Source organism: Hemicordylus capensis, chromosome 4 (assembly GCF_027244095.1).
Source record: "Hemicordylus capensis ecotype Gifberg chromosome 4, rHemCap1.1.pri, whole genome shotgun sequence".
Classification (NCBI taxonomy): domain Eukaryota; kingdom Metazoa; phylum Chordata; class Lepidosauria; order Squamata; family Cordylidae; genus Hemicordylus; species Hemicordylus capensis.
Window position 1 is genome coordinate 252924201 of NC_069660.1, and position 27182 is coordinate 252951382.

General features: G+C 42.4%; 1 protein-coding gene across 8 annotated transcripts in view; it reads right to left on the reverse strand.

The window, feature by feature from the left end:
- The window catches only part of CCDC178 (coiled-coil domain containing 178), a 281148-nt gene that overhangs the window by 201333 nt on the left and 52633 nt on the right, over positions 1 to 27182 (reverse strand). For all 8 annotated transcript variants that reach the window (XM_053249036.1, XM_053249040.1, XM_053249034.1 and 5 more), the window contains 4 exons: positions 26598 to 26693; positions 26373 to 26509; positions 14182 to 14365; positions 12194 to 12256 (listed from right to left, as the gene is read on the reverse strand). In XM_053249036.1, coding sequence (XP_053105011.1) covers positions 12194 to 12256; positions 14182 to 14365; positions 26373 to 26509; positions 26598 to 26693 — 480 coding nt within the window. The remainder of the gene's footprint in view (positions 1 to 12193; positions 12257 to 14181; positions 14366 to 26372; positions 26510 to 26597; positions 26694 to 27182) is intronic.

Consider the following 27182-nt stretch of genomic DNA (forward strand, 5'->3'; position numbering starts at 1 on the left):
AATATAAAGACTGAAAGGAAATCCGTTACTAGGGACATGCTATTGTGTTCTGGATCAAAACACTGAGAGTGGCCAGGAGTTGGACAAGCAAATACCACATAGAGACAGGGCAGTAATAATGGGTGACTTCAGCTACACATATATAGACTGGGTAAATTCACATACAGGTAATGAAAGAGAGGCCAAATTTCTACACATGCTAAATGACTGTGCCTTAGAACAGTTAGTTGCAGAACCAACAAGAGAGATGGTGACCTTGGACTTAATCCTGAGTGGTGCCCAGGACCTAGTGCGAGATGTTAGAGTTGAGGAACCACTGGGGAGCAATGACGACAGTGATCCAATTCAGCATATATCTGAGTGGAGAATTGTCAAGGAAGTCCAACACAAATGCATTGGACTTCAGAAGAGCAAACCTCTCAAAAATGAGGGGACTAGTAAAAAGGAAAGTGAAAGTGAAAGTCAGGAGGGTCAAATCACTCAGAAAGCATGGAACTTATTTAAAACCACAATACTAGAAGCTCAGTTGGAATGTATACCCAGGAGGAAAGGTACCACCAAGTTCAGGAGGATGCCAGCACAGCTAACAAGTAGAGTCAGGGAAGCTGTAAAAGAGAAGAAGCAGGGGCGGAGTCACCATAGTGTGAACTGGTTCAAAGGACCCAGGCCACCGCACTCAAGGGCTGCACCTCACGCCCAGTCACGCACTCTGCCTCTGACATTAGACGCTGATGTCTGACATCAAACAAAGGGGGCTTGGGTAGGGGGCCTGCTGGCGGCAGGCTGAACTGGGGCCACTGCTAGCCTCCCTATGCTACTGGAAAGAAGACTTCATTCAGAAAATGGAAGTCCTGTGCCAAATGAAGAGAACAGAAAGGAACATAAACTCTGGCAAAATTAATAAATGCAAGAGTCACTAAGGGAGACAAAAAGAGTTTGAGGAGCATATAGGCAGAAGTGTCAAGGGGAATAACAAAAACTTCTTTAAATATATAAGAAACAGAAAACCTGACAGGGAGGCAGTTGGCCCCTTAGATGATGAGAACGAGAAAGAGATAATTAAGAAGAATAAGGAGATTGCAGAAAAGCTGAATGGGTTCTTTGCATCTGTCTTCATGGCGGAGGATACTGAACATATACCCTCCCTGGAATTGAGCTTCTCAGGTTTAGAGGCTGAAGAACTGAGCCAATTTGAAGTGACAAGGGAAGATGTTCTAAACTGTCTTGAAAAGCTAAAAAATAACAAATCACCAAGGATAGATGGCATCCACCCAAGAGTTGGGAAGGAACTCAAATGTGGCATTGCTGAGCTTGTCTCTACAATCAGGCTCTGTACCAGAGGTCTGGAAATTAGCCAATGTAACTCCGATTTTCGAAAAGGGATTCGGGGGGGGGGGCTGGGAAATTACAGGATGGTCAACTTAATTTCGGTGCCAGGTAAATTGATGGAAAGCATACGTAAGGACAAAATTGTTAAACATATAGAAGAAAAGGCTTTGCTGAAAGAGAACTAGCATGACTTCTGCAAGGGCAAGTTTTATTTAAGTCTTGCCACACTAATCTTTTGGAGTTCTTTGAAAGTGTCAATAGGCATGTGGATAAAGGTGATCCAGTTGACATAGTATACTTGGACGTCCAAAATCTTTTGACAAAGTTCCCCACCAAAGGCTCTTGAGTAAATGTAGCAGCCATGGGATAAGGGGACAGGTTCATGTGTGGATTGTTAACTGGTTGAATGGCAGGAAGCAGACAGTAGGAATAAATGGACAGTTCTCACAATGGAAGTAAGTAGGAAGTGGGTTCCCCCCAGGGATCGATACTGGGACCAGTGCTCTTTAACTTGTTCATAAATGATCTAGAAGTTGGAGTAAGCAGCGAAGTGGCCAAATTTGCAGATGACAGTAAACTATTTAGGGTAGTGAAATCCACAACAGATTGTCAGGAGGTCCAAAAAGATCTCTCCAAACTGGAGGAGTGGGTGACAAAATGGCAAATGCAGTTCAATGTCAGCAAGTGTAAAGTGATGTATATTGGGGCAAAAAAACTCAACTTCACATATACGCTGATGGGATCTGAGCTGTTGGTGACTGACCAGGAGAGAGACTTTGGGGTCATGGTGGACAGCTCATTGAAACTGTCAACTCAGTGCGCGGCAGCTGTGAAAAAGGCCAGTTCCATGCTAGGGATCATTAGGAAAAGGATTGAAAATAAAAGTGATATTATAATGCCCTTATACAAATCTATGGTGCAGCCACATCTGGAGAACCATATCTTAAGAAGGATATTGTAGAACTGGAAAAGATGCAAAAGAGGGCAACCAAGATGATCAGGGGCATGGAGCACCTTCCTTATGAGGCTAGGCAACAACATCTGAGGCTCTTTACTTTGGAAAAGAGGTGACTATGGGGAGAGATGATCAAGGCATATAAAATTATGCATGGAGTAGAAAGAGTGGACAGAGAGAAGTGTTTCTCCCTCTCTCACAACACTGGAACCAGGGGTTATCCCATGAAACTGAATGTTGTGAAATTTAGGACCAACAAGAGGAAGTACTTTTTCCACACAGCACATAATTAATCTATGGAATTCTTTGCCATGGGATGTGGTGATGACCACCAGCCTCAATGGCTTTAAAAGGAGCTTAGAAAAATTCATGGAGGGCAGGTCTATCAATGGTTACTAGTCCGGTGGCTGTGGGCCACCTCCAGCCTCAGAAGCACGATGCCTCTCAATACCAGTTGCATGTAGGAATGTGCACAAACCGGTCCAGAGGCGATGACAGAGGCCTCAGAACCAGTTCAAACGTTGCCCAGTCCAGTGGTCCGGCACCAGCGGGGGATGGTTCTTTAAGCTACCCCTGCTAACTTGGCAAAGAGGCACCTTTTAATGTGGTGATTCTCTTTATTTAGCAGGGGGAGAGTAACTGGCCCTATGCACCTCCAGCACAGTACTTCCAGTGACTGTTGCTGATGTCTGTCTTATGTTTCTTTTTAGATTGTGAGCCCTTTGAGGACAGGGAGCCATTTTGTTTATCTTATTTATTTGTTATTTCTCTGTATGAACTGCCCTGAGCCATTTTTGGAAGGGCGGTATAGAAATCGAATGAATGAATGAATGAATAAAGGGTGTGGGGGGTTGCACTTACCCCTCCCGCCACATTCCCCCTGCCAGTGCTCCATTTTTTGGCAATGATTTTGGGGTGGCAGCATTCCTCCCTGCTGCCCCTGCCCCTGTTGTTTGCCAGAAATAGCAGAAGTAGCTATCGCACGTGCACCCTCTGTGCACGTTGCACGTACATGTCATGCACACAATGTGCGTGGTGGGTGCACGCGCGCGGCAGTAAGAAAAATGTGTGATTGCTACTTTTCTTACTGCCGCGCGCGTGCACCCACCACGCACATTGTGTGCATGACATGTACGTGCAACGTGCACAGAGGGTGCACGTGCGATAGCTACTTCTGCTATTTCTGGCAAACAACAGGGGCAGAGGTGGCAGGGAGGAACGCTGCTGGCCCAGAATCATTGCTAAAAAACGGAGCGCTGGCAGGGGGATAGTGGCAGGAGGAGTAAGTGCAACTCCCCCGCCCTTAAAGGCAGACCCCTGCTGGTACCAGACCGTGCCTCCACAGTTCCGTCCACATCCCTAGTTGCAGGGAAGTAACAGCAGGAGAGAGGGCATGCCCTCACCTCTTGCCTATGAGCTCCGCAGAGGCATCTGGTGGGCCACTATGTGAAACAGGATGCTGGACTAGATAGGCCATGGCCTGATCCAGTAGGGCTCTTCTTATGAGTCCCCACCCACAGCACTCCAGGGTTCAGCAGGTCCGTAGCTGAGCACAGTAATCCTGACATATTTACCCTGGGACCTTGTGGAAGTCCCAACAGAGCTGATCTGGCTCTGACACACATGGTCTGTGATGAGGAAGGGTGGGGCCCAAGAGAGTGAGCCTGGCTATTTACAACTCTGGTGAATGAGTTTCTGGCAGTGGCCAGAGGCATATCTAGGGAAAATAGCATCTAGGGCAAGCACTGAAATTGCACCCCCTGTCCAAACATCTGACATCCATCTTTCAGATAATTTTACCATAATATCAGCTGAAAAATACAAGTCAAGCTCATTAATCTTTTAATATTTCAAAAAATATTTAGCAGTGGACGTAGCCATAGCCAGAACAAAAAATGCTGGAAAACTACAAATTTCAGTATGCTGGGGCTCATGAAATACCCAAATACTATCTGGAGATGTATTTGGGAAACAGAAGTGCCTGTCTAATTCTCTACTATGCATTGTAGCATCACTATTACATAAGTTTAAAAAATAAATGGAGAATTTGACTTTTCTCAGATACTCTGAAAATAATTAAAAGATATATAGAGTAAACAGTCACTGCTTGGAATATTTTCTAGTATTTCAGAAAGACAGTTAAAATGAGAGAAAGAGAGCAAGAAACTCCCAGTGGGCCTTAATACTAAGGATTTCACACTGATTCAAAGACAAACTCACCATTAATAGCCATATTATTAAGACATCCCATTTAACTCACTTATCACAAGTAGCAAAGTAAGAGCAAATGAATACAATCCTAACTCATAAGCTTCAGCTCAGTATTAACAAGCCCTGATTCTCTGTACATAGTGCCAAACTGAATATGTGTACAGTGACTTATATTACATATATTTTTAAAAATATCTGTAGCTCCTTCAGGGGGCTTTCTAAAGGCTGGGGGGGTATGCAAAGGTTCCCCCTCCCCCCACTGGCCTCTAGGGCCTTGCAGGGACCATTTGAGCATGTGTGCTGGCCATTTTTTAAAATAGATTTTTTTAAAGGCCGCTGAAAACAAAATGGCCACCGCACATGCTCAAATGGCCTCTGCAAGGCCTGGCATGGCCTGGGGCCTCACAGAGGCCATTTGAGCATGCACGGTGACTATTTTGTTTTTGGTGGCCATTTAAAAAAAAATTAATTTTAAAAAAATGGTGCCCCCCCCTTCAAGTGGCGCCCAGGGCATGTGCCCTGCCTGCCCAACCCTAGATACACCCCTGACAGTGGCTACCCCAGAGAGAGCAGGTGAAAAGAGAAACTGGGAGGCGCATCTGAGTGCAGCCTGTCAGAGATGGACTCATAGGATGCTGAGACTGAGCACTGGTCCATCTAGATAAATACCGTCTACTCTGACCAGCAGTGGCTCTCCAGCATTTCAGATAAGGGCTTTTCCAAGATCTGCCTGGAGATGCCAAAGGGTGTCTATTGAAGGATGCTTACAGAAAGGGTTAGCCCTTGGCAGAGAAAGAGCAAGAAATGGTTGTGTCAGAAATGAATTATGCAGCCCTCCTGTGTTCCTCTGGGGCACTGGCAGCAGAGTAGCACTGCATCTGTGAAACACACTGGAGCAACAAACCTGTCCTACAGCAAGCACCCACCTTTGCCTCTTGCCTGTCTCTTTGCCATGAGGAATCCTAACCACTTTGAAGCAGACCTCTCCTCCTGGGGTGGGGAAGCCCCTCACATTTGGGCAAATAAAGGCCTGTCTGAGATTTAATGTTCTTTTTCTTTTAAAAGTCCACAGAAATGCAATTATGCTCCTCTATGTTCTGATTTCTTTTCTTCCCACAAGAGTGCAGTCGCAGAATTTTTTCCTCATTAAACCTAGGATCATTTTCCCCCTATACATTGTACTTATGGTTTGTTTTTGTTTTTAAATCTATTCTAATTTACTTTTCTACCTACTGGAGTCCACTTTTGCAGAATGGTTCAAAATATACTTTCTTCAGGGAACAAGCCAGGTTTTTTGTTATTATGAGAGTGCAAGGGCACATGTGCATAATCCATTATCAACTTTCCAGACTACTCAGTTCCTAAGAGAAGACAAGTGGAACCATATCCAGGGATATTGGAAAGAAGAAAAAAGAAGAGATTGGAACAGAGAGAATCCATCCCCAATATGGTAATTGCACTCCCAATCTTTGGATGTTCTCTCTGTGTTTTCATTAAAATGTGTTTTTTTAAATGGTGACGAGATATAAACTTTACAGTGCCCCACAGGATAGCCACAAGGAGTAGAACAGCAGACATCCATCACCATTTATCACCATTCCCTATCTGGGAGGAGCTGTTATTACCTTTGGCTGGTTCCTGTCACAGTCAACACACATCAATAGTCACAGAGAGATCCAACAGTACCAAGTGAATCACTCTCACCCTGTCAGTCTATAGGTAGACCATGCTTAGCAAAGGGTACAATTCATGCTTGCTACCATAAGACCAGCTCTCTATGGTTGGCCAAGGCACAGAACAGAGCTTTATCAGCTGTGGAATCCCCTCCTTCAAGAAGATTGATTGTTCCCTTCTTTAGTTGCTGTTCAGTAAGCTGCACATATGTGTTTAGGTCACTGGGCTTTTAGTTTGATATGAATCCATTGTTTTTGTGCTGTTTTATTTTTTAACTGGCTCTAGTTGTTAAGGACCAATGTGAAAAGAGACTGCCAAAGACCAAGTAACAGAAGAAAGCAAAATGAATGTCAGAACAGACGGTGGAAATTGCCAAGAAGAGGAGAGAAGCCAAAGTCAAGAAAGATAAAGACCTCAGGAAGGAACTTAATAGGGAATTTCAGAAAGTTGCTAGAAGAGACAAGAAGCAGTAGTACAATGACACCTGTAAAAACCTTGAGGATGGAAATAGATACAGAAAAACAAGGCAAGTTTTCCAAAAGATCCCTGAACTCAGAAGGAGCTTCCAAAAACTCAAATGGGTATGTTAAAGGATGCCAAAGGACAGATAGTAAATGATTCAGAGAAGATCAAACAGAGATGGAAGGAGTATACTGAAAATCTTGTACAGCGGCGACGTCAACATCCAATATACTCTAGAAGATTTTCCCTACTTGCAAGAACCTCTAGTACGGGAAGATGAAGTTAGATCAGCACTCTGGACATTACCAAGTTGGAAGGCTACAGGAATTGATGGAACAGCTACAGAAATATGGCAAGCAACAGAAGAAGAATCAGTCAAGGCTGTAACCAAACTATGCCAGCAAATTTGGAGAACAAAATAGTGGCCAACAGATTAGAAGAGATCAATCTACATATCCATACCGGGGGGGGGGGGGGGAGGAGACTGAACAGACTGTCCAAAACATCACACAATATCCTTAATTTCACATGCTAGCAAAATAATGATCAGGATCATCCAATGCAGATTAGAGTCCTACGTGGAAAGGGAAATGCCGGATGTTCAAGCTGGTTTCAGAAAAAGCTGAGGAACAAGAGACATCATTGCTGATGCATGCTCGATAATTGAGAAAGCCAAATAATATCAAAAAGAAGTCAATATGTGCTTTATTGATCATAGAAAAGCCTTCAATTTTGTCGACCATATCAAGTTGTGGAATATCCTTAGGAAAATGGGTGTCCCAGAACATCTCATTGTTCTCATGAGAAACCTATACACAGGACAAGAAGTCACAGTCCAGACAGAATATGGTGAAACAGACTGGTTCCAGATCAGCAAAGGAATAAGGCACAGCTGTCTACTTTCTCCATATTTATTCAACTTATATCCTGAACATATACTGAGAGAAGCTGGATTGAAAGAAGATGAGCATGGTTTCAAAGTTGGAGGAAGAAACCTCAGTAACTTGATATATCTTCCTCTGCTTCCTGTGTGCTATTGTTTCTGCTCTTGCTACCACTGCTGCTTACCAGGCAAGGAAAGGGATGGAAGTAGGATGTTTGGGGGAGGCCTAATAATATTTAGCATTTAGCATTTGTACAGCACTTCCAAGTGTTCAAAATGTTCCAAGTATATTATATTGTTATTCTTACAACTACTCTCTATGACAGGTAAATATTATCCCCAAGTTGCAGATGTGGGGCGGAGGTGGTCCTGAGAGAGTGAGTGGCTTGCCCAAGGCCACCTACTAAATTTATAGCAGACATGACGTGCAAAACAGAGGAAGTTCTGATTTTTACTTCCTCTCTTGGCCACTCCACCACACCAACTCCTTCAAGATTGGGAGAGCAGACAGTGTTGGAGGGTTATTTGAGCCTTGGATTGGTGCAGAAAAATAGTCTGTAGTCTTCTAGTTTTTAGTGGGGGGGGGGGGGAGATCATTTCTGATTTAATCCAAGGCAAGTTAAGGAGAGCTCACCAGTCTCTTCTTAAGAGCTTATGGTACTTCCCTTTATGAGGAAAGACGTTAAGCAATTGCTTCCACAATCAAACCCAGTCTAATCAAAGGGAATGGAAATGACCTAATTTTTATCCAATATTACTATTTTTGGGCAGGGTGTGTGTGTGTGTGTGTGTGTTTCTGTGTGTGTGTGTGTGTGTCTCTCACCAGCTACCTGTAATCACTGTACATTGTAAATTGTATTTTAAACAAGAAAAAATCCAGGTGGAACCAAGTCTTGGATTTATAATTCTAGTCATGTCTGGATTTATAATTCTAGTCATGTTGAAGGGACAGTCAAAAAACGCTCCAATAGATAAAAAGTTTGCTCACGATGCAATCAGTGAGACACTCTCCCACAAGTGGGAATGGAAGCAACTGTCAAAAGCACCTGAAATGGCTACCTAGACAGAATTTGCTTTGAACATTCCAAGTAATGTTGGCAAACATAACCACAGGAATCAGTAGAGGAAAAAATACAAACACAGTAGTAAAAATGATGGAAAGTGGCAATATCAACACTTAATTGTGAATTTAAGTCACAGATACTTGTGAAAGTAAGGTAAGATATTGTAACACGTTTGCTTTTAGTTTTACATAGGAAAATAAGAGGCAACTATGTTTAACATACATGTACTTGTTCTAATGAAGGTCAGTGCAGACTATTCATTAACATGCTGCATGTTTGCCATTGGTAATTGCTCCAAGGCAACCAGGTAATAACTCATTCCCCAACATGAGACTGGATCCTCAAAAGTAAGTTCACTGGATGTGCTAAGTTCAGTCAATAAGGTAGCCAGGAATTTCATGCCAGAAACCTCCTGCTTTGTTTTGCAAATAACTCTGCTGTTTGTATCTTTTTTTTACATTGATTAAAACTCGATTAATTAAGGTAACTCAGTCATTCTCTTTGTATTCTATGAATGTGGTCACTATTACTTGAAGGAGCCCTGATCTGAGTCCGAGGGTAAAGGTGTGAACTTCCTCAAGTTCTTGCATCTGCTGTAGATGTTGCAGCAGCCTGAAGAGAAAACATCCTGAAAACTGTATTTGCATGGAGTTTTAGGACTATTTAAGATCTTATGGTTAGTGAATACAAATACAAATGCTCATGAATCACATTATTTCACATACTCTTTGACTGAGCCCTGACAGTAAAAATGAATATTGTCCCGAGTACTGGCAAACCCTAGGTCAAATTAAAGGTGTAGGGTGAGGGAAAGAATAAAGAAAACCTGAAAAGCCCTGTACAGTTTTGTTGTAAATAGTTGCTACCTGACCTAAAATAATTTTTGTTTTGTTATCAGTTAGAATCAATCAAGGGCAGCTAGCAACTCCTACACAACTATAGCCATGATTTCCCCATGTATTCCTTTGTGTTTAGTTAAATCAAACTAAAAAACTTTTTAATCCCTCTTGTACCAGGGGCACAGTTCTTTCCTGGGTACACCACCCTTCTCAGCACTGCAGTTCGGGCCTTCTCCATTGCTGCCCTGAGGCTTTGGAATGCACTCCCTTGTGAAAAAAGAGCCTCCACATCTCTGACAATTTTTAAAAGGTCTTTAAAGACGCATCTGTTCATCCAGGCTTTTTAACTGATACTGTTTTGATTGTTTTTAATGCTGTTTTAGAATATTGTTTTAAATTTTTTTTAATTGTTGTGTTTTAAATATCTTGTTTTTGTTTTTAACTAATGTTTTAATGTTTTTATCTTGTTGTAAACTGCCCAGAGATGTAAGTTTTGGGCGGTATAAAAATATGTTAAATAAATAAAAGTAAATAAAATAAATTCACCAGGCTAGAGCAATACAAAAATGCATTTTCCCTTTGTGTTTCTTCTTTTAATTCTGTGAACTCAGAACACTTGGATTTTTTAACTTTTGTTTTTTAAAGTCTGGGTTTAGAGGGGTTAAATTTCCTATATTTTATTAACTTTGAGGGCATGATTATTCCCTGCTTGAGGGCACAATGTCACATGTAGAGGAATTCCCATAGACTTCAATAATGTCCCGTTTCTTCCTTCCCCCACTTTGGCATATTGGTATTTATAGAAGCAATGCACCAAGAGCATTCTATGGAATGGGAGGGCTGTGCATATTTTTCGTATTACTTTCCAGCCTTCCCTCTTTGCACACTACACCTGCAAAGAAGGTGTAGCTGGTCTTGTGGAAGCAAGCACTGTGGTCTTGTGGAGCTCATCTTGTGGTGGCAAGCATGACTTGTCCCCATAGCTAAGCAGGGTCTGCCCTATTTGCATTTGAATGGGAGACCACATGTGAGCACTGTAAGATATTCCCCTCAGGGGATGGAGCCACTCTGGGAAGAGCAGAAGGTTTCAAGTTCCCTCCTTGGCTTCTCCAATATAGGGCTGAGAAATAGTCCTGCCTGCAACCTTGGAGAAGCTGCTGCCAGTCTGTGTAGACCACAGTTTCTCAACTGCCGGTCCATGACAAGTTGAGTGCTGATCCGCGCCTTGGGCAATTACACCTCCCCCCACACACTGCAAACCTCCGTGTGTGTGTGTGTGTGTGTGTGTGTGTGTGTGTGTGTGTGTGTGTATCCATTCCAGCTGCTGCGCGGCCGAGGGGATGGCTGGGGGTGTGTGTGAGCCAGTAGTCCTCCTTTTAACCCCTCACCCCACCCTGGCGGTGGCAGCAGATACTGATACCAGAGTGACGCCGAGGCCTGCCGTCTGGCCCGGCGTCACTTCCCAACTGCATGGTGTGCCTGCACAGTTAATTCTATTAACTGCGCAAGTTCGCCTCGCAGTTGGGAAGCGACGCCGGGCCAGACAGTAGGCCTCGGCATCGCTCTGGTATCAGTATCTGCCACGGCTGGGCCGAGGGGGGGTTAGAAAGAGGACTACTGACTCACACACCCCTACACACATCCATCCCCTCGGCTGTGCGGCAGCTGCAATTGAAAAAATATATATATATATATATAAACACGGAGGTTTGCAGCAGGGGGTTGGGGGGAAGGTAAAAGGACTACTGGCTCACCCCATTTCCGGCAGCCGTCCCCAGCCATGCATTGGAATTTTTAAAAATTCATGAGGTTTTCCGCATGGGAAAGCAAGTGACAAGCAGAGCGAGGTGCTGCGCGGTGGGGTGGTTCTTTCCATCAGTTTGGTTTTAAACTTTCTCTCTCTCCCTCAAGCCAAACCTACCTATTCTTTTCCCACCTTTCTTTTCTTGCTTTTTCTCTTTCTTTCTCTCCCTTCAAGCCTGCCCCATCCCCCTTTCCTTTTTCTATCCCTCTGTCTCTCTTTCTCAAGCCAAGCCTGCCCTATTCTTTCCCTCTTTCTTTCCCCATCTCACTTCTCTCTTTCCTTCTTATAAAAGCCTTAGTGGTGAAGGATCAAAGTATAATCTTCTTATCAAAAATGAAGAGAAAAATTTCTCTAATATTTTTCCTTAGAAGTGCTCCGTGTTAAATGTGATGTATTTTGTACAGATTGTATTTTATTAGAATTTTTAGTTCAATTTATTTTATTTTAATTTAAATTAATCTTAGCCTGCCAGAAGTTAAATTTTGATTAAATGCATTTTAATTAATTTCACTTTAATTTGATTTAATTAATTGATTGCTCTTCAGTGTTACTTTAATAATCAGCATCCTAAAAATTGACCTCGGCCCCCATCAGCCAACACGGTCAGTTTTGGCCCACCAAGTCATTTGAGTTGTGCACGCCTTTAGTATAGTATTAATAGATAAACTTGAAACTCCTTTACTAACTGCTGGTCTGGGAAACTGCACAGGAAGAATGTAGCGATCCTTGAAAGTCCACACAAAGAATTTACTGGTCCTTGACTCCAAAAAGGTTGAGAAACACTGGTGTAGACGATACTGAGCTAGATAGGCCAACGGTCTGACTCAGTATACGGCAGCTTCCTATGAAGTTTTACTGCTCCATGTCTGTGTATTGTCAGTTATTCAAAGAATTACACCATAAACTATACCAGAGAGATGTTGTAAATGCAATCTCAAAAACAATGTTGGCCCATGTGAACAGGAACATTACCTGGGTCAGCTTCCAAGCACTTATTTCATCTCTAATTTGCTTTTGTACATTATCTTGCAAGTTCTAGAAGTAAAAAGTAATATAAAATATATATGATGTAATTTATAACAGTAAACAAAAAAAACAAATGCAAAAAAATAAAATGGATATTCCTTTTCCAAAATATATTCTATGAATTAGATTGTAGAAAGTTGCTAAACAAAAAAAATTTTTTAATTTGAAAAATGTGGTGGTGCAAATGATAGCTCTGAGCAATATAAAGTACAGAAACATTCACTATTTCTTATATTCTGCTATTTAAATATTAATATATAAAAAATTAATTCCATAGGATTTTGTTACATCTTAGTATCCATTCCAAATATCCAGCAAGCTTCACAAATCTGAATCTAGATCCTATGTCCAAGTGCAGCACTCTGCCCACCACAACATAATGCACTCACTACACATATTGCACACAAAATCCTTTCTTGAGCAGGATAATTTACCATAATTTCAGTCCCTTTAGTATCCATTCAGGAAATGCAGGGAACTTGTGGTTATTTCAAGTACCACAGAAGAAATGTTTGTTAGAGGCTTCTGCCAAAAGCAGAAACTCACTTCCCCTTTCTATAAGAAACCACTTGTTGCTGAAAGCTGTATGTACAAATCATCAAGACATTGGACCTAATTCAGCTTTAATTGCAAGCAACTAATCATACATAACTGTGCTACTATGGATACAAATATACATATCTTCACTTTCATCAAATTCCACATCTATTAAGTTCAAAAGGGCTTAAATGAACACTGCAATGTACACTTGAATTGGGTGGAAAAGACTGCTTGTGTGTGCAGAACTCTCTTTCTGGACAGGCCATCTGCTGCAAGCAGTTGCTAAACAGGTTAACAGTCAAAGAGTTCAGTGTCGGGTTGCCAAATGATTAGAAATATAGTCTGGCTTGCTCTTGTGTCCTTAACAGCATCTTGATTTGTAGAAATCAACGGACGATGATTTCATAGGATAGAAATAAATATCATAATTTGCCTGCTAACTGGCAAAGAGGCACCTTTTACCGTGGTGATTCTCTTTATTTAGCAGGGGGAGAGTAACTGGCCCTATCCACCCCCAGCACAGTACTTCCAGTGACTGTTGCTGGTGTCTATCTGATGTTTCTTTTTAGAATGTGAGCCCTTTGGGGACAGGGTTCCATCTTATTTGTTTGTTATTTTCTGTGTAAACCGCTCTGAGCCATTTTGGAAGGGTGGTAGAGAAATCAAATTATTATTATTATTTCTTGTTTACACAGTCCGACAGGTGTTATTGACTGGTTTGTTTTATCCAGACATCGAGTCCTTCCCAAGGACCTGGGATGCCAGAATTTTATTGTCAATGGTTATAGATATCGTCGCAGAATATAGCAATAGCAATAGCAATAGCACTTACATTTATATACCGCTCTATAGCCAGAGCTCTCTAAGCGGTTTACAATGATGTAGCATATTGCCCCCAACATTCTGGGTACTCATTTTACCGACCTCAGAAGGATGGAAGGCTGAGTCAACCTTGAGCCCCTGGTCAGGATCGAACTTGTAACCTTCTGGTTACAGGGCAGCAGTTTTACCACTGCGCCACCAGGGGCTGTTCCCAGTAAAGCTGCTTTTTGTAATTGGCTGATGGTGATTTCTGTGGCCCCCATTATTATTATTATTATTATTAGTAGTAGTAGTAGTAGTAGTAGTAGTAGTAGTCTGCACATATGCTGCCATTAGAGCTGGTTACACACACACACAGAGACAGTTTCATTGAATAGGCCTAAAGAACTTTATGTTATATCAAATTTTTATTGCAAATAATATGGAATAATAATAAATAGATTAATAAATAGATTAAATAGATTCATGTTAAAGAGATTCATGGACTTGTATTCCAATACTCTGTACCAGCCAGCATTCTATTCTTTTCACATATTAAAAATAATTAAAATATAATAATAACTTTAAACAACCTTGAAACGTGCTTGTTCTTTGATGATGCTTTGTTCCAGTTCCTCCAATTTTGCTTTGGTTTCCTCATAAGTCAATTCAACACCATAAAGTTCTTTACCAACTTTTTTTAAATGTCCTTCCAGTCTACGAATATTTTTCTCCAAAACCTGAATTTCTGACAGATATCCTACTTTCCTTCTTGAACTGTAAAAAAATAAATACATAAAATAAAATAATGAAAAACCCATAAACCACCTTAACACACCGTTACATCGTTGGTAGTTTAGCAAATTTGATTAATTTTTGCAGCTTTTTGCAAAGGAATAATTTTGCTTCACTTTCCATATTATTCCACTGCAGAATTTTAAAAACTCAGATATATAAAAGAGGCCCTCTTTTTTCATGGGGGTTCCATTCCAGCCTATTGTCATGGATAGTGAAACGTCGAATAGAGAGCCCTTAACCCTATGGGACTTGGAGGGGATTAGGTTCCTAAGCACGCTGAAGTGTGCTAAAAATCACCAGAAAAAGGGGAGGGGAGCAGAAATAAGCACAGTACCTTGCTCTCCAGTGATCTCCTCAAACCCTCTGATTTTCGCCCTGGGGCGGGGGGGGGGGGTTGAGAAGAGAATCATAAAATGGTCTTGCGATATAAAATTGTGGCCGGAAATGATGTCAGACATCATTTCCAGCCACTCAGGAACAATGAATAGGTGAAAATGGCCCTATTTTTGCCCCATGATTAAATAAACCATTTATTTATTTATTTATTTTATTCAGATTTATATGTTGCCCTACTCCCATAGGACTCAGGGCGGCTTACAAGCAATAATATACACAACAACAAAATTTCATAAAAATATATCTTACACAGCCTCATAAACCACAACCCCATACAATACTCATTCCATATGACATAATAACCATGGATTACAAGAGCACTCTATGACCAGCTATCTCAGCGACTGAATACCTGGTGGAACATTTCAGTCTTACATGCCTTGCAAAAGGCCAACAGATCATAGAGAGCTCTGATACTGGCTCTCGTTGATTGCAATTTAATATCTCTAGGGCCCAGGATCACCAAGGCATTACTTGTGGGTGATCTCAGGACCCGGCGAGGGACATATTGAACCAGGCGGTCTTGGAGGTATGGAGGGCCCATACCGTGTAGGGCTTTAAATGTTAAGGTTAATATCTTAAACTTAACCTGGGACTCAACCGGCAACCAGTGCAACTGAACAAGCAAAGGTGTCACATGTGCTCGCCAAGATGCCTTAGTGATGCTCGCCAAGATGCCCTGGCTGCTGAAAGATGCCCTGATGCCCTGATGCTCGCCAAGATGCCTTAGTGATGTGCTCGCCAAGATGCCCTGGCTGCTGCATTCTGCACCAGTTGCAATCTCAAAGTTAAGCACAGTGGCAGCCCCACATAAAGTGAGTTGCAATAATCTAACCTGGAAGTGACCATCACATGGATCACAGTGGCTACGTCCGGAGGAGACTGATGGGGGCCAGCCGCGGTATTTGGCATAACTGAAAGAAGGCCTTTCGAGCGACCTCCATGATCTGAGCCTCCATATTCAAAGAGGCATCAAGAATCACGCCCAGGCTCTTCACAGTAGGCTGAGGTATCAAACAAGCACTATCAAGGGTCGGTAATTGAAAACTCTCTCCTGACCTCTTCGGCCCCAGCCACAGAACTTCAGTCTTATCTGGATTAAGTCGTAGATGACTTTGCCTCAGCCGGTCTGCGACTGCCTCCAAACACCTGGTCAGCTGGGCTATGGTGTCCTCAGCCCTGCAGTCCATCAGCAGAAAAAGCTGGGTGTCATCCGCATATTGGTGGCACCCTAGCCCAAAACTCCTCACCAGCTTTGCTAGCGTCTGCATATAAATATTGAACAGCAAAGGTGAGAGAATAGCCCCCTGGGGGACACCACATGTTAGTACCTGACGTGAAGACCTCTCATCACCTATTGCCACCCTATATTCCCAGTCTTGTAGGAAGGAACAAGCCACAACTTGTAGCCACAACAAGGCCACACCTCAAACCCCAGCAGCAGCTACTCAGTGGACAAGAATATCATGGTCCACAGTGTCAAATGAGAGTGAGATCTAAGAGCAACAGCAGTACCAACCCTCCCCTATCAAGCTGGTGATGGAGATCATCAGCCAGGGCAACAAGGACTGTTTCTACCTCATGCCCATGCCAAAACCCAGACTGGAAGGGATCGAGAATCGCTGCATCCTCCAAAAACGTCTTAAGTTGTACTGCTACCGCTCACTCTATCACTTTACCTAAAAAAGGCAAATTCGATACCGGGCAGTAGTTAGCTAGCTCCGAGGCATCCAACGATGGCTTCTTCAAAAGTGGCCTAACCAATGCTTCCTTCAGCTCTCCTGGGAAAATCCCCATCTCCAGGGAATGATTGATAATATTCCCAAGGGAGGTCTGCAACCCCTCCCGGGCGGCCTTCACCAGCCAGGAGGGTCAAGGATCAAGGGGACATGTGGTAGGCCTCATAGCCGTCAGAATTTTTTCAACATCGGCCTCTGAAAGTTGGTTAAAATTCTCAAAAATTCTCACGGAGCCTCCAGTTCCTCGGTTGCATCAAGAGCAAGGAGGAGGTCCCGGTGGAGCAGCAAGATTTTATCTGCAAAAAAGCCCTTTAAAACCTCACAGCCAATACCCAATTCTCTAACTTCATGATCTGTACCAGAACAATTTGTCAAAGATCGAACTATCTCAAATACCTTGGCTGGCCATGAGCTTGCGGATGCAATGGCAGCCCCCCAAACCTCTTTTTTCACATCCCTCACTGCTACCTCATAGGACCTCATAAATGATCTATAGGTTGATCTCATCGCTTTGTCTTAGGTTCTCTTCCAGCCCCGCTCTAATTGTCTGAGATGCTGTGTCATTTCCCTCTCACTCCACGGAGCTGGGTTCTGGGAGCATCTCAAAAGACGCCACAGTGCGATTGTATCAATAGGCTCAGAAAGCTGGCTATTTTTGCCCCATGATTAAAGAAACCATGTCTAGGATTCCACTGCAGATACATAAAGTCATGGATAGAGAACTTTTGAATAAGGAAGTTCTCTTGTATCTAACCCCCCCCCCCCCAGTCCTGCTATGCTGCCTCATAGGGGGGTGTTCCTGAGAGGGATGAGCAAAGTATGCTGGGAGGTATATTCCCAGTAGGGTCACCCAAAGCGTGAAGGTCATCCCAGCTGCCCAGCTAAAGCAAGCAGGCACCTATATTGGGCAGCAGTGATATAGGAAGGTGCTGGAGGCGCATGATCACTTCAGTGACAACAAATGTATCATTTCATACTGCGCAGGAGAAGGCAATGGTAAGCCACTCCTGTATTTTACCAAGAAATCCACATGGATAGACAAAATGGAATGATTGTCAATGTAGTGCTGGATGATAGACCCCTCAGGTCGTATGGTACTCAACATGCTACTGAGGAAGAGCTGAGGATCTCTCAGAGTACCGATGTTGTTTATGATGCGGTTAGACTATAGCCTTTTGGACACCTAGCAGCTGATGTTGCCGTGCGGGAAAAGAATATCCGAAGCTGCAAAGAAAGAAGCACAATGAAATGTGGAACGTAAGAAGCATGAATATATATGGGAAAGCTCGACACAGTGAAAGATGAAATGATTCAACTACAAATTGACATCTTGGGCATCAGTGAATTAAAATGAACTGGAATGGGACACTTTCAGTCAGAAAACCATACCGTTTACTACTCAGGACACGACAACCAAAGAAGGAACGGTGTTGCTTTCATAGTCAGGAAAGATATAACAATGACAGTACTTGGAATGCAGTCAGTGATGGATTAATATCAATTAGATTTCATGGACCACTCTTTAACATGACAGTTCTTCAAGTCTATGCCCCAACAACTGATGCAGAAGAAGAGGAAATCGATGAGTTTTATGCTCAAGTCCAGTCTGAAATTGACAGAACATGCAAGCAAGATGTGATGCTGGTGGTTAGAAACTGGAATGCCAAAGTTGGAAAAGGTAAGGAGTAAAACACAGTGAGCCTACATGGCCTAGGAATCAGAAACGAAGCAGAACAACTTATTAGTTTCTGCCAAGCCAACAATCTTTTCATTGCTAACACATTCTTCAAACAACCCAAGCGGCGCCTATGCACATTGACATCACCAGATGGAGTACACAGGAATTAAATTATTGCACATTATTGGTGCAAGGAGGTGGAAGAGAGGTGGACCTCTGAAAAGTATAAGCATGCATATGTATTCAGTACTTGGTTTGGGCCCCTTTTGCAGCAATTACTGCCTCAATGCAGCGTGGCATGGATGCTATCAGCCTGTGGCACTGATGAGGTGTTATGGAAGACCAGGATGCTTCATTAGCAGCCTTCAGCTATTCTGCATTGTTTGGTCTCATGTCTCTCATCCTTCTCTTGGCAATGCCCCATAGATTCTCTATGGGGTCAGGTCAGGCGAGTTTGCTGGCCAGTCAAGCACAGTACATTGTATACTTTTCAGAGGTCAGATATTGTTCTATTCTTCAATCCTTGTCTTCTTGGTTCCATGTAATATTCTAATTTTCTGAGATTGTGGATTTGGGGTTTTCATGAGCTGTACGCCATGATCATCACAATTATAACAAATTAAGGCTTGACTTATCTCGCTTTGCATGTAATGCGTCTGTCTCATATATCAGTTTCACCTTTTAATTTGCATTACTGAAATTAATGGACTTTTGCACGATGTTCTAATTTTCCGAGTTTCACCTGTATGGCAGGCAACAGAAGAAGAATCAGTCAAGGCTGTAACCAAACTATGCCAGCAAATTTGGAGAACAAAATAGTGGCCAACAGATTGGAAGAGGTCAGTCTACATACCCATACCAAAGAAAGGAGACTGAACAGATTGCGCAAACCATTGCACAATATCCTTAATTTCACATGCTAGCAAAACAATGCTCAGGATCATGCAATGTAGATTAGAGTCCTACGTGGAAAGAGAAATGCTGGATGTTCACGCTGGTTTCAGAAAAGGCCAAGGAACAAGAGACATCATTGCTGATGCACACTGGATAATTGAGAAAGTCAAAGAATACCAAAAAGAAGTCAATATGTGCTTTATTGACTACAGAAAACTTTCGACTGTGTGGACCATGTCAAGTTGTGGAATATCCTTAGGAAAATGGGCATCCCAGAACACCTTATTGTTCTCGTGAGAAACCTATATATGGTGAAACAGACTGGTTCCAGATCGGCAAAGGAGTAAGACATGGCTGTATACTTTCTCTTTCTTTATTCAATTTATATGCTGAACATATACTGAGAGAAGCTGGATTGGAAGAAGATGAGTGTGGCTTTAAAATTGGAGGAAGAAACATCAATAACCTGCGCTACGCTGACACCACTCTGATAGCTGAGAATGTGGGTGATCTGCAAGCTCTAGTAATGAAAGTCAAGGAGCCCAGTGAAAAAATGGGACTACAACTAAATGTAAAGAAGACTAAACTAATGACAACGGGTACAGCAACCAGCCTCAGAATTTATAAAGAAGACATTGAAGTGGTGCATAGCTTCTGCCTTTTAGGATCGACCATCAACAGTCAAAGATCCAGCACTCAAGAAATACGCCACAGACTAGCGCTTGGTAGGGTTGGAATGAAGGCCTTGGAAAGGATATTTAGATGCTGTGAAGTATCTACACCTACAAAGATTAGAATCATTCAGACAATGGTTTTTCCCATGACACTCTATGGATGCGAAAGCTGGACTTTGAAGAAGCAAGACAGAAAAAGTATTTACGCTTTTGAACTTTGGTGCTGGAGAAAACTTTTGAGGATACCATGGACAGCCAGGAAAACAAACAAATGGATCACAGAACAAATCAATTCAGAATTTTCACTTGAGGCACAAATGACCAGGCTCAAACTATCATAATTTGGGCACATTATGCGAAAACCCAGCTCCCTTGAGAAGTCCATAATGCTGGGGAAAGTTGAAGGAAAGAGAAGAAGAGGACGACCAGCAGCAAGGTGGATGGACTCAATTACAACAGCAATGAATGCACCACTGAGAGATCTTAAAGGCCAAACAGAAGACAGATCATCCTGGAGAGAATCTATCTATGTGGTCGCTAAGAGACGATACCGACTTGATGGCACTAAATCAATCAATTAATCAATCTTGCATATATAATAAATAAATAATGTACTATATTTTAGATATACATAGATTAAATTAAAAGAATGTAAAAATTGCCCAGGCTTTAGTTTCTGCATTTGTATTGGGATAACAGCATTTGCTTCAGGGAGTCTTATACTAGTTCAGCCCTACAAATCAGAATTACAGTAAAACTGCTTAACATTTCTGTAGTAACAATAGAAACCTCTGTGTGTATGTCTACAAAATAACTTCCATATATTCATATGTTTATTTAAAAATACTATATTCAGCAAAAATTGAAAAATAGAATTATAGATTATTGTTATTTTCACAACAGTCAAAAGTCAAAATCAACAGTATATTTAGCCCTATTCAGACATGATACCAAAAGAGCTGTACTTGCACACAGCAGTCAGTTGAGGAAGTAGAAGTCTCACCCCAGCCCATCACCCACCATGTCCTCCCTGCTGTTCACAGATTTTTAATATTATTATTTCTTTATTTGATTTGTATACCGCCCTTCCAAAATGGCTCAGAGCAGTTTACAATTAAAACAAACCACTAAAACAGTAAAGAGCTAAAACAAATTAAAAACAATATAACAACAATTTTAAAACATTTTAAAACAATTAAACAATTACATTGATTAAAATCGCAAAATCGGATTTTTAATTTTAAAATAAACCAGATGTTAAAACCCCCAAAATTTAGGAAGTTGAGAAAGCTTGGGTGAAAAGATGGGTTTTCAGGTGTTTTTTGAAAATTGCCAGAGATAGAGGATAAGGTAGCATCTGATAAGGTAGCATTTGACTGAAGAGGTGAATGTCACTTCCATGATGGTGGGAGCTTTTATGATCAGGAGCTTTGGGCGCCCAAGGCTCCTGATCGTGGAAGCATCCACCATCATGGAAGTGACATTCACCTCTTCAGGCAAATGCCGCTGTATCCATGAGTGGTGGGGAAGATACAATGAGTGACAGGCTGGGTTGGCCTTCCACTCCTGCATCTGAATGCTGTGCACAGATACAGCTATTTTGGTATCACGTCTGAATAGTAGACTAAGAAACCCCTGTAGTTCCCTACAAATGGTTATGTCAAAGAGCATTTGAAGTGTACATCCACATATTTTGAATGTGGAGCTATCTTCAACACTGTTAGTGAGCAGGAACACTTATGCTACTAGAAGGATTGCAAGCACATCAGAGTACAGGAGGACCTCTGTATTCGCCAGGGTTCCATTCAGAGCTAGTGCTACGGATACCCAAACCGCAAATACAGAGGCATTAAGTCAATGGGATTGAAGGGGTTAGGTTCGGAAGGGCATGTAAATGAACCACAAAATTACTCCGGTGCTCAAAATGGGGGCCAGAAATTACCTTGGAGGTCATTTCTGGTCACCCCCCAACCAAGGGACTTAACCTTTTAATTGCCGGTTTTTTCTCACATAAACCAAGGTCAGGTGCCAGTTACCCAACCACATATACACGAAACTGTGGATGCTGGATCCGCAGACAACAAGGTCCTACTGTATCAACATATTCTAGACCAAATAAGATTACCTATGGGGAGTAAAAATTGCTTCCAAATAAGTAGCACATCTCTTATTTATTTCCTTCCACACTGAATGAGTTTGAGACCTAGAAGCAGACGTTTTGCTTTTCAAAGCTACAGTTTGATTCTATATCTATTAAAACTTATGCTCGCCTTCGTCTGCTTTCCATGACAGTCTATCAATACAGCCTCATGTTCTAAATGGAAAGTTCAGCCCAACAGCATAACAGCTGCTGCTCATGCTGACCAATCTGCTGGTGGTGTGTATGGAGGCTGCCATATGTAGGCCAGTGGCCTACATTCAGTATACCACTTTCAGTAAGCCACGGGCTTAATTCAGTATATACTGACATTTAGCACATTGCTGTAAGTACCAGCAATCTGCTTCCACACACACATACCATCAGAGGACTGAAATCAATGTCTCACATGTTGCACAGCCTAAGATGTGCAGTGCTAATCTACCCACACTGCTGTGGGCTCATAGCAAAGTGCTGGTAGTCTTGTGCTTTGGCACAAGAGCACAAATACTTTGAGTAGCGTGCCCACATGCCACTGGCACTAGTTAGATCAGAAATGATCTAACCGTCACCAATGTATTTCCAGTCTATCTAGTGCTTTTGGAGTGCGGACTCACTAATTGAAGTATATGTGCTCTTGCGCAAAAGCACTTTGCTATGAGCTTGCAGCAGCACAGGTGGCTTGGTGCCACCTATGTTAGGCTATACAACATAGGTGCCAGTGAGAGTTTTGCCTATAACATTTTGCTGGCAATTCCTGAGAACCAACCTTTTATTTAATTTACACACAGCTATTAATTAATTATTTTAAATTTTTTCTTTTAAACATTTTGGTATGCTTCCTGTAATCTGTGGTTTGACGTTCTTGCTCCTTTTTGTATTTTATAATGGGTCTGTGACCATTTGATAAATTTGACTGGTTGACTGGTGCAAGAGCAAGGAAGAAACATAGAACTGGTGAGGCAGAAAAGGGGCCCAGAAGAGGGGAGAGAGTAGAGAAGAAAGTAAGGACCTAACTACACAACCAGCATGTAAGTTTCCCCTAGAGGCAAGTAGCATAAAGGGATATGGAACTTTTCATCAAGAAAATGGTAGATACAGAAGAATGTCTGTCCCAATCCAAATTGGAGGGCCTATTCAGCTATTTGCTAAAATGTAAAGAGGCAGAGATCCAATCATAAATCTCTCATTCAGTAAGTTTCTAAGAAGCTATAGGATGCCAGAAAGAAATAGGAGTTGATGGGGAGCAACAGCAGGAGAGAGGGCATGCACATACCTCTTACCTGTGGGCTCTCCAGAAGCATCTGGTGGGCCACTGTGAAACAAGATGCTGGACTAGATGGGCCGCGTGCCTCTTCTGGGTTTTTCTTATGTAAGATAATTAAAGGCCTCTCTTGCTGGGTATGGGAAAGGGAAATCAAGCATTTGCTCAGAATTAAGACTCACTGACTTTAATGGGGCTTTCTTCCAAGCACATATACATAGGATTGCAGCTCAAGTTCAAGTACTGCAGCGAAGCCAATGTGTGAATTATAGCCTAATGAAGCATTAGTATGTAAAAAGAGGGGGGAAGGCAGAATGCAGTTCTATATTTGAGTTTGAGAAAGGGATAGAGTCAGGCTAGCGGTCTGGGAGCAACAACAACAACAAATAGCAATAGCAATAGCAATAGCACTTACATTTATATACTGCTCTATAGCCGGAGCTCTCTAAGCGGTTTACAATGATTTTAGCACATTGCCCCCAACATTCTGGGTACTCATTTTACCGACCTCGGAAGGATGGAAGGCTGAGTCAACCTTGAGCCCCTGGTCAGGATCTAACTTGTAACCTTCTGGTTACAGGGCGGCAGTTTTACCACTGCGCCACCAGGGGCTCCTTGAAAATCACTAATAGTGAAAATCTCTTTTCACTAATGCTATTGGGGTGATAGTGGCTGACATCTTGACTAACATAGCACTTAGTTATACTAGCACAAGAAGATTCCATAGCTGCATTAAAAAACAAGAATTTGCACTAAAAATGAGGATTTGCAGAATTGCACCCTTGAACTACAGCGCTCTTACACAAAAGTTCCCTTGGAGACAAATAAGACTTGTTTTAGGTTGCACAACTGTTGGGCAAGCACAAGCATGCATGCAGAAGTGCAACACTAGACTGGAATGTGATAGAGGAATTCTGGGTATGTTTAATGAGCAGAAGCCCTCACTGTCCATCAGGTTCAAACTTTATTGATCACGGCATAGCAGGTGTCTCTCTTCCAAGAGCACACACTCAGGCTTTTGGCAAGAGTATTTTGTACTGTTTACATACAGGGTATAGGACTGAGTATAAGAGGCCGACGTTTCATGGTATACACCAGTCATACTAATACAAGCAGAATAAACCTTAGCCATTGGTAGATAAGGTGAACCAATTATAAGGCAGAAACCAGCAATAATGCACCAATCAGCTTTAGCTATGCTTATGCCTGGTAAGTCTGGGCAAGCTGTGGTCAACAATTGTCAATCTCTATTCAGGCGGGGCAGAGTATTGTTTCCAAGAAAAGGGGCCCTTGTAACAGCAGGGTGCAGAAACATGCAACCTTTAGGACTTATGTAGGTGGCATAACTAGGTGAAAGGGGGCAGTGGAATTTTCCTTCATCAAATGCAAGCTTCGGTATTAGTGCAAATAGCTAGTACTGGGTGGGAAAACTTGGTCCTCCAGTGGTTGTTGAACAATCAATTTTGGCTGGGGATGAAGGGAGTTGTAGTTCAACAACAGCTGGAGGGCTAAGTTTGCCCAAACGTGTGCTAGCACAACAGCTTTTTGCTAGTACACCATCCTTCTGCAAGCACTTTGTTAGGAGGTCAGCCAGTGCGTTTACTCAAGAACCGAATTTAAGCTTTGGGTATTTCTTGACAAGTGAGGACTGCCTATGGTTTTGAGCATTTTGTTTTTGCCTCACAATTTGTGGCCACTAACAACTCCCAAGCATAGTACAAGTTTTAAATATTCTTTTTTAAAAAAATCAATGAAGCCTAAAAAAATTTAGTTGAATATGTTGTACTAGCCTACCTGCACAGAGCATCTGTACGCTTTTGGAGCTGGCTGTTCCCTCTTGCCCCACTCTCTCTTGCCCTCCCTTCCCCTCTATCCTGCCCCACACTCTCTTGCCCTCCCTCCCCCTCCTTCCTGCCCCACTCTCTTGCCCTCCCTTCCCCTCCTTCCTGCCTCCTCCCCTCCCTCCTGCCCCACACTTTCTTGACCTCACTCCCCCTCCACTCTTTTGCCATCCCTCTCCTTCCCTCCTGCCCCACACTTTCTTGCCCTCCCTCCCCCTCCTGCTCCCCTCTCTCTTGCCCCTGCCCTCCTCCCCCTCCCTCCTGCTCCCCTCCCACCCCACACTCTCTTGCCCTCCCTCCCCTGCCCCCTCCCTCCTGCTCCCCTTTCTCTTGTCCTCCCTCCCCTTCTGTTCCTCTCCTCCCCCCCACACTGTGCATCTTACCTCAGTGGGTGGCAAATAGAGAACCTCCTCCAGGGCGGTAAAGTCCAACCGCCCATTTCCCTCCCACCCCGGCCTCCAACGGGAGCCTGAGGCTTCACGTTGTTGCCTGTTTGCCACTCAACCCTCTCACCGGTGTCTCCTCCGGCCATCCTGCCACCGCTGCCTCCCACTCCCACTCCCACTCCCGGAGGCCAGGCCAGGCTGTGCTGCCGTTGCCTTGTCTTTTCCTGGGACAGCCTGACTTGGCCAGGCTGTCCTGCCGCCTCCTGGCGGCCAGCCGAACCCACCTCCTTAGTGTGTTTTGCGGCCCGCCGATACCACCTGCTGCCATTTTTTCTTGCCCACAACTCTCGCCCTTCAGCGGTGGAACTCTCACAACGTGTCACGAGAATTCCATCGCCAAATCCAGGACACGCATGCCAGCTAAGATAATTAAATAAATAGATAGGGTTGTGTGAAATTTACAATGAAAGATCCTCTGACACCTTCGAGTTTAGTCCCTTTGTAATCCATACTGATATCTTCACTCTTCTTGATTTTGAGAAATGCTCATTCCTTGTTAAATTTGAGAAATATGGTAAGTGGCTCACTGCTTCTATACATATCAGCCCGTTATAAACACCCTGTCCCATCCCTTCAGTGTAGGAAAATTTGTACATTTTTGTGAACTAAAAAAGTTTTCTACTTGTCTATAAAGCTGAAAGAGACTTTCTTCAAGAAAATGCCTTACAGTAAGTGAGTATCCACACATCAGTTTAGCTAATACTTGAGTTTAAGCAGATATAGGCTGTAATACTATGTACATTTACTAGGGAGTAAACCCCACGAAAGCCAGTGGGATGTTTCTATACAAATATGCATAGGACTGAGTTGCACTTTCTGTTGACTTCAGTGAGGCAGGCAAAAAATGAAGTAGTCTGGCTTAATTTATTTGTGGAACAGGTTGTAAACTCATCAGTTATAAACAGAGTTATATTTACCTATCTCTGAATTTTTGAATAAATCCATCATTTTCATTATAAAGATACTTGTTTTCATTTTGCAAATCGGATATTTGTTGAAGATGATCCTGTAGTTTATCTTTCAGTTTCTGAAGATCAGATTTCCTACTGGATTTCTGGGAAACATTATGTTTTATAGAACAAATTAGGAAAATGTTATAGCACAAAGAAAAAAATGTTTATTATATAAATTTTTAAACTTACTGAATTCATCATATTTTTCTGCGTTTCAGAATATTCATTTAGTAAATCTTTATTCTCATTATCCTGAGTGATAATTTTCTTAGTCAAACGTTCTACCTAAAATATAAAAATATAACTGATAACTCATTTCATATTTACTTGCAACATTACAACAAACCTGGAACATACAAACTTATAACATCATAAGGTTTATTTAGATTTACTAAGAAAATAATCCCATAGTATGAACAAGTGTTTCTAGTAAGAACTAATGTCTACTTTCCTTTCACTGTCTTTACAAATGGACTAAATTTGGTTCAAATTGTGGTCCACAAGTTAGATCTCTTGCACCTCAAATGTTCATGTGTCCACCATCTTGGATCGGGGTGGATGACTTCATTACAGACAACACCATTGAGGTGTCCCTGTGTGTCACTCACTACAACTGTACCAAATTTGGTTCAAATCAGTTAGACAATTCTCAAGTTAGTGCACTTGCACCTCAAAAGTTCACACATCCACCATCTTCAATTAGGGTTGGTGACATCATCACAAACTACACCATTGGGGCATCCCTATGTGTCACTACAGCTGTAGCAAATTTGA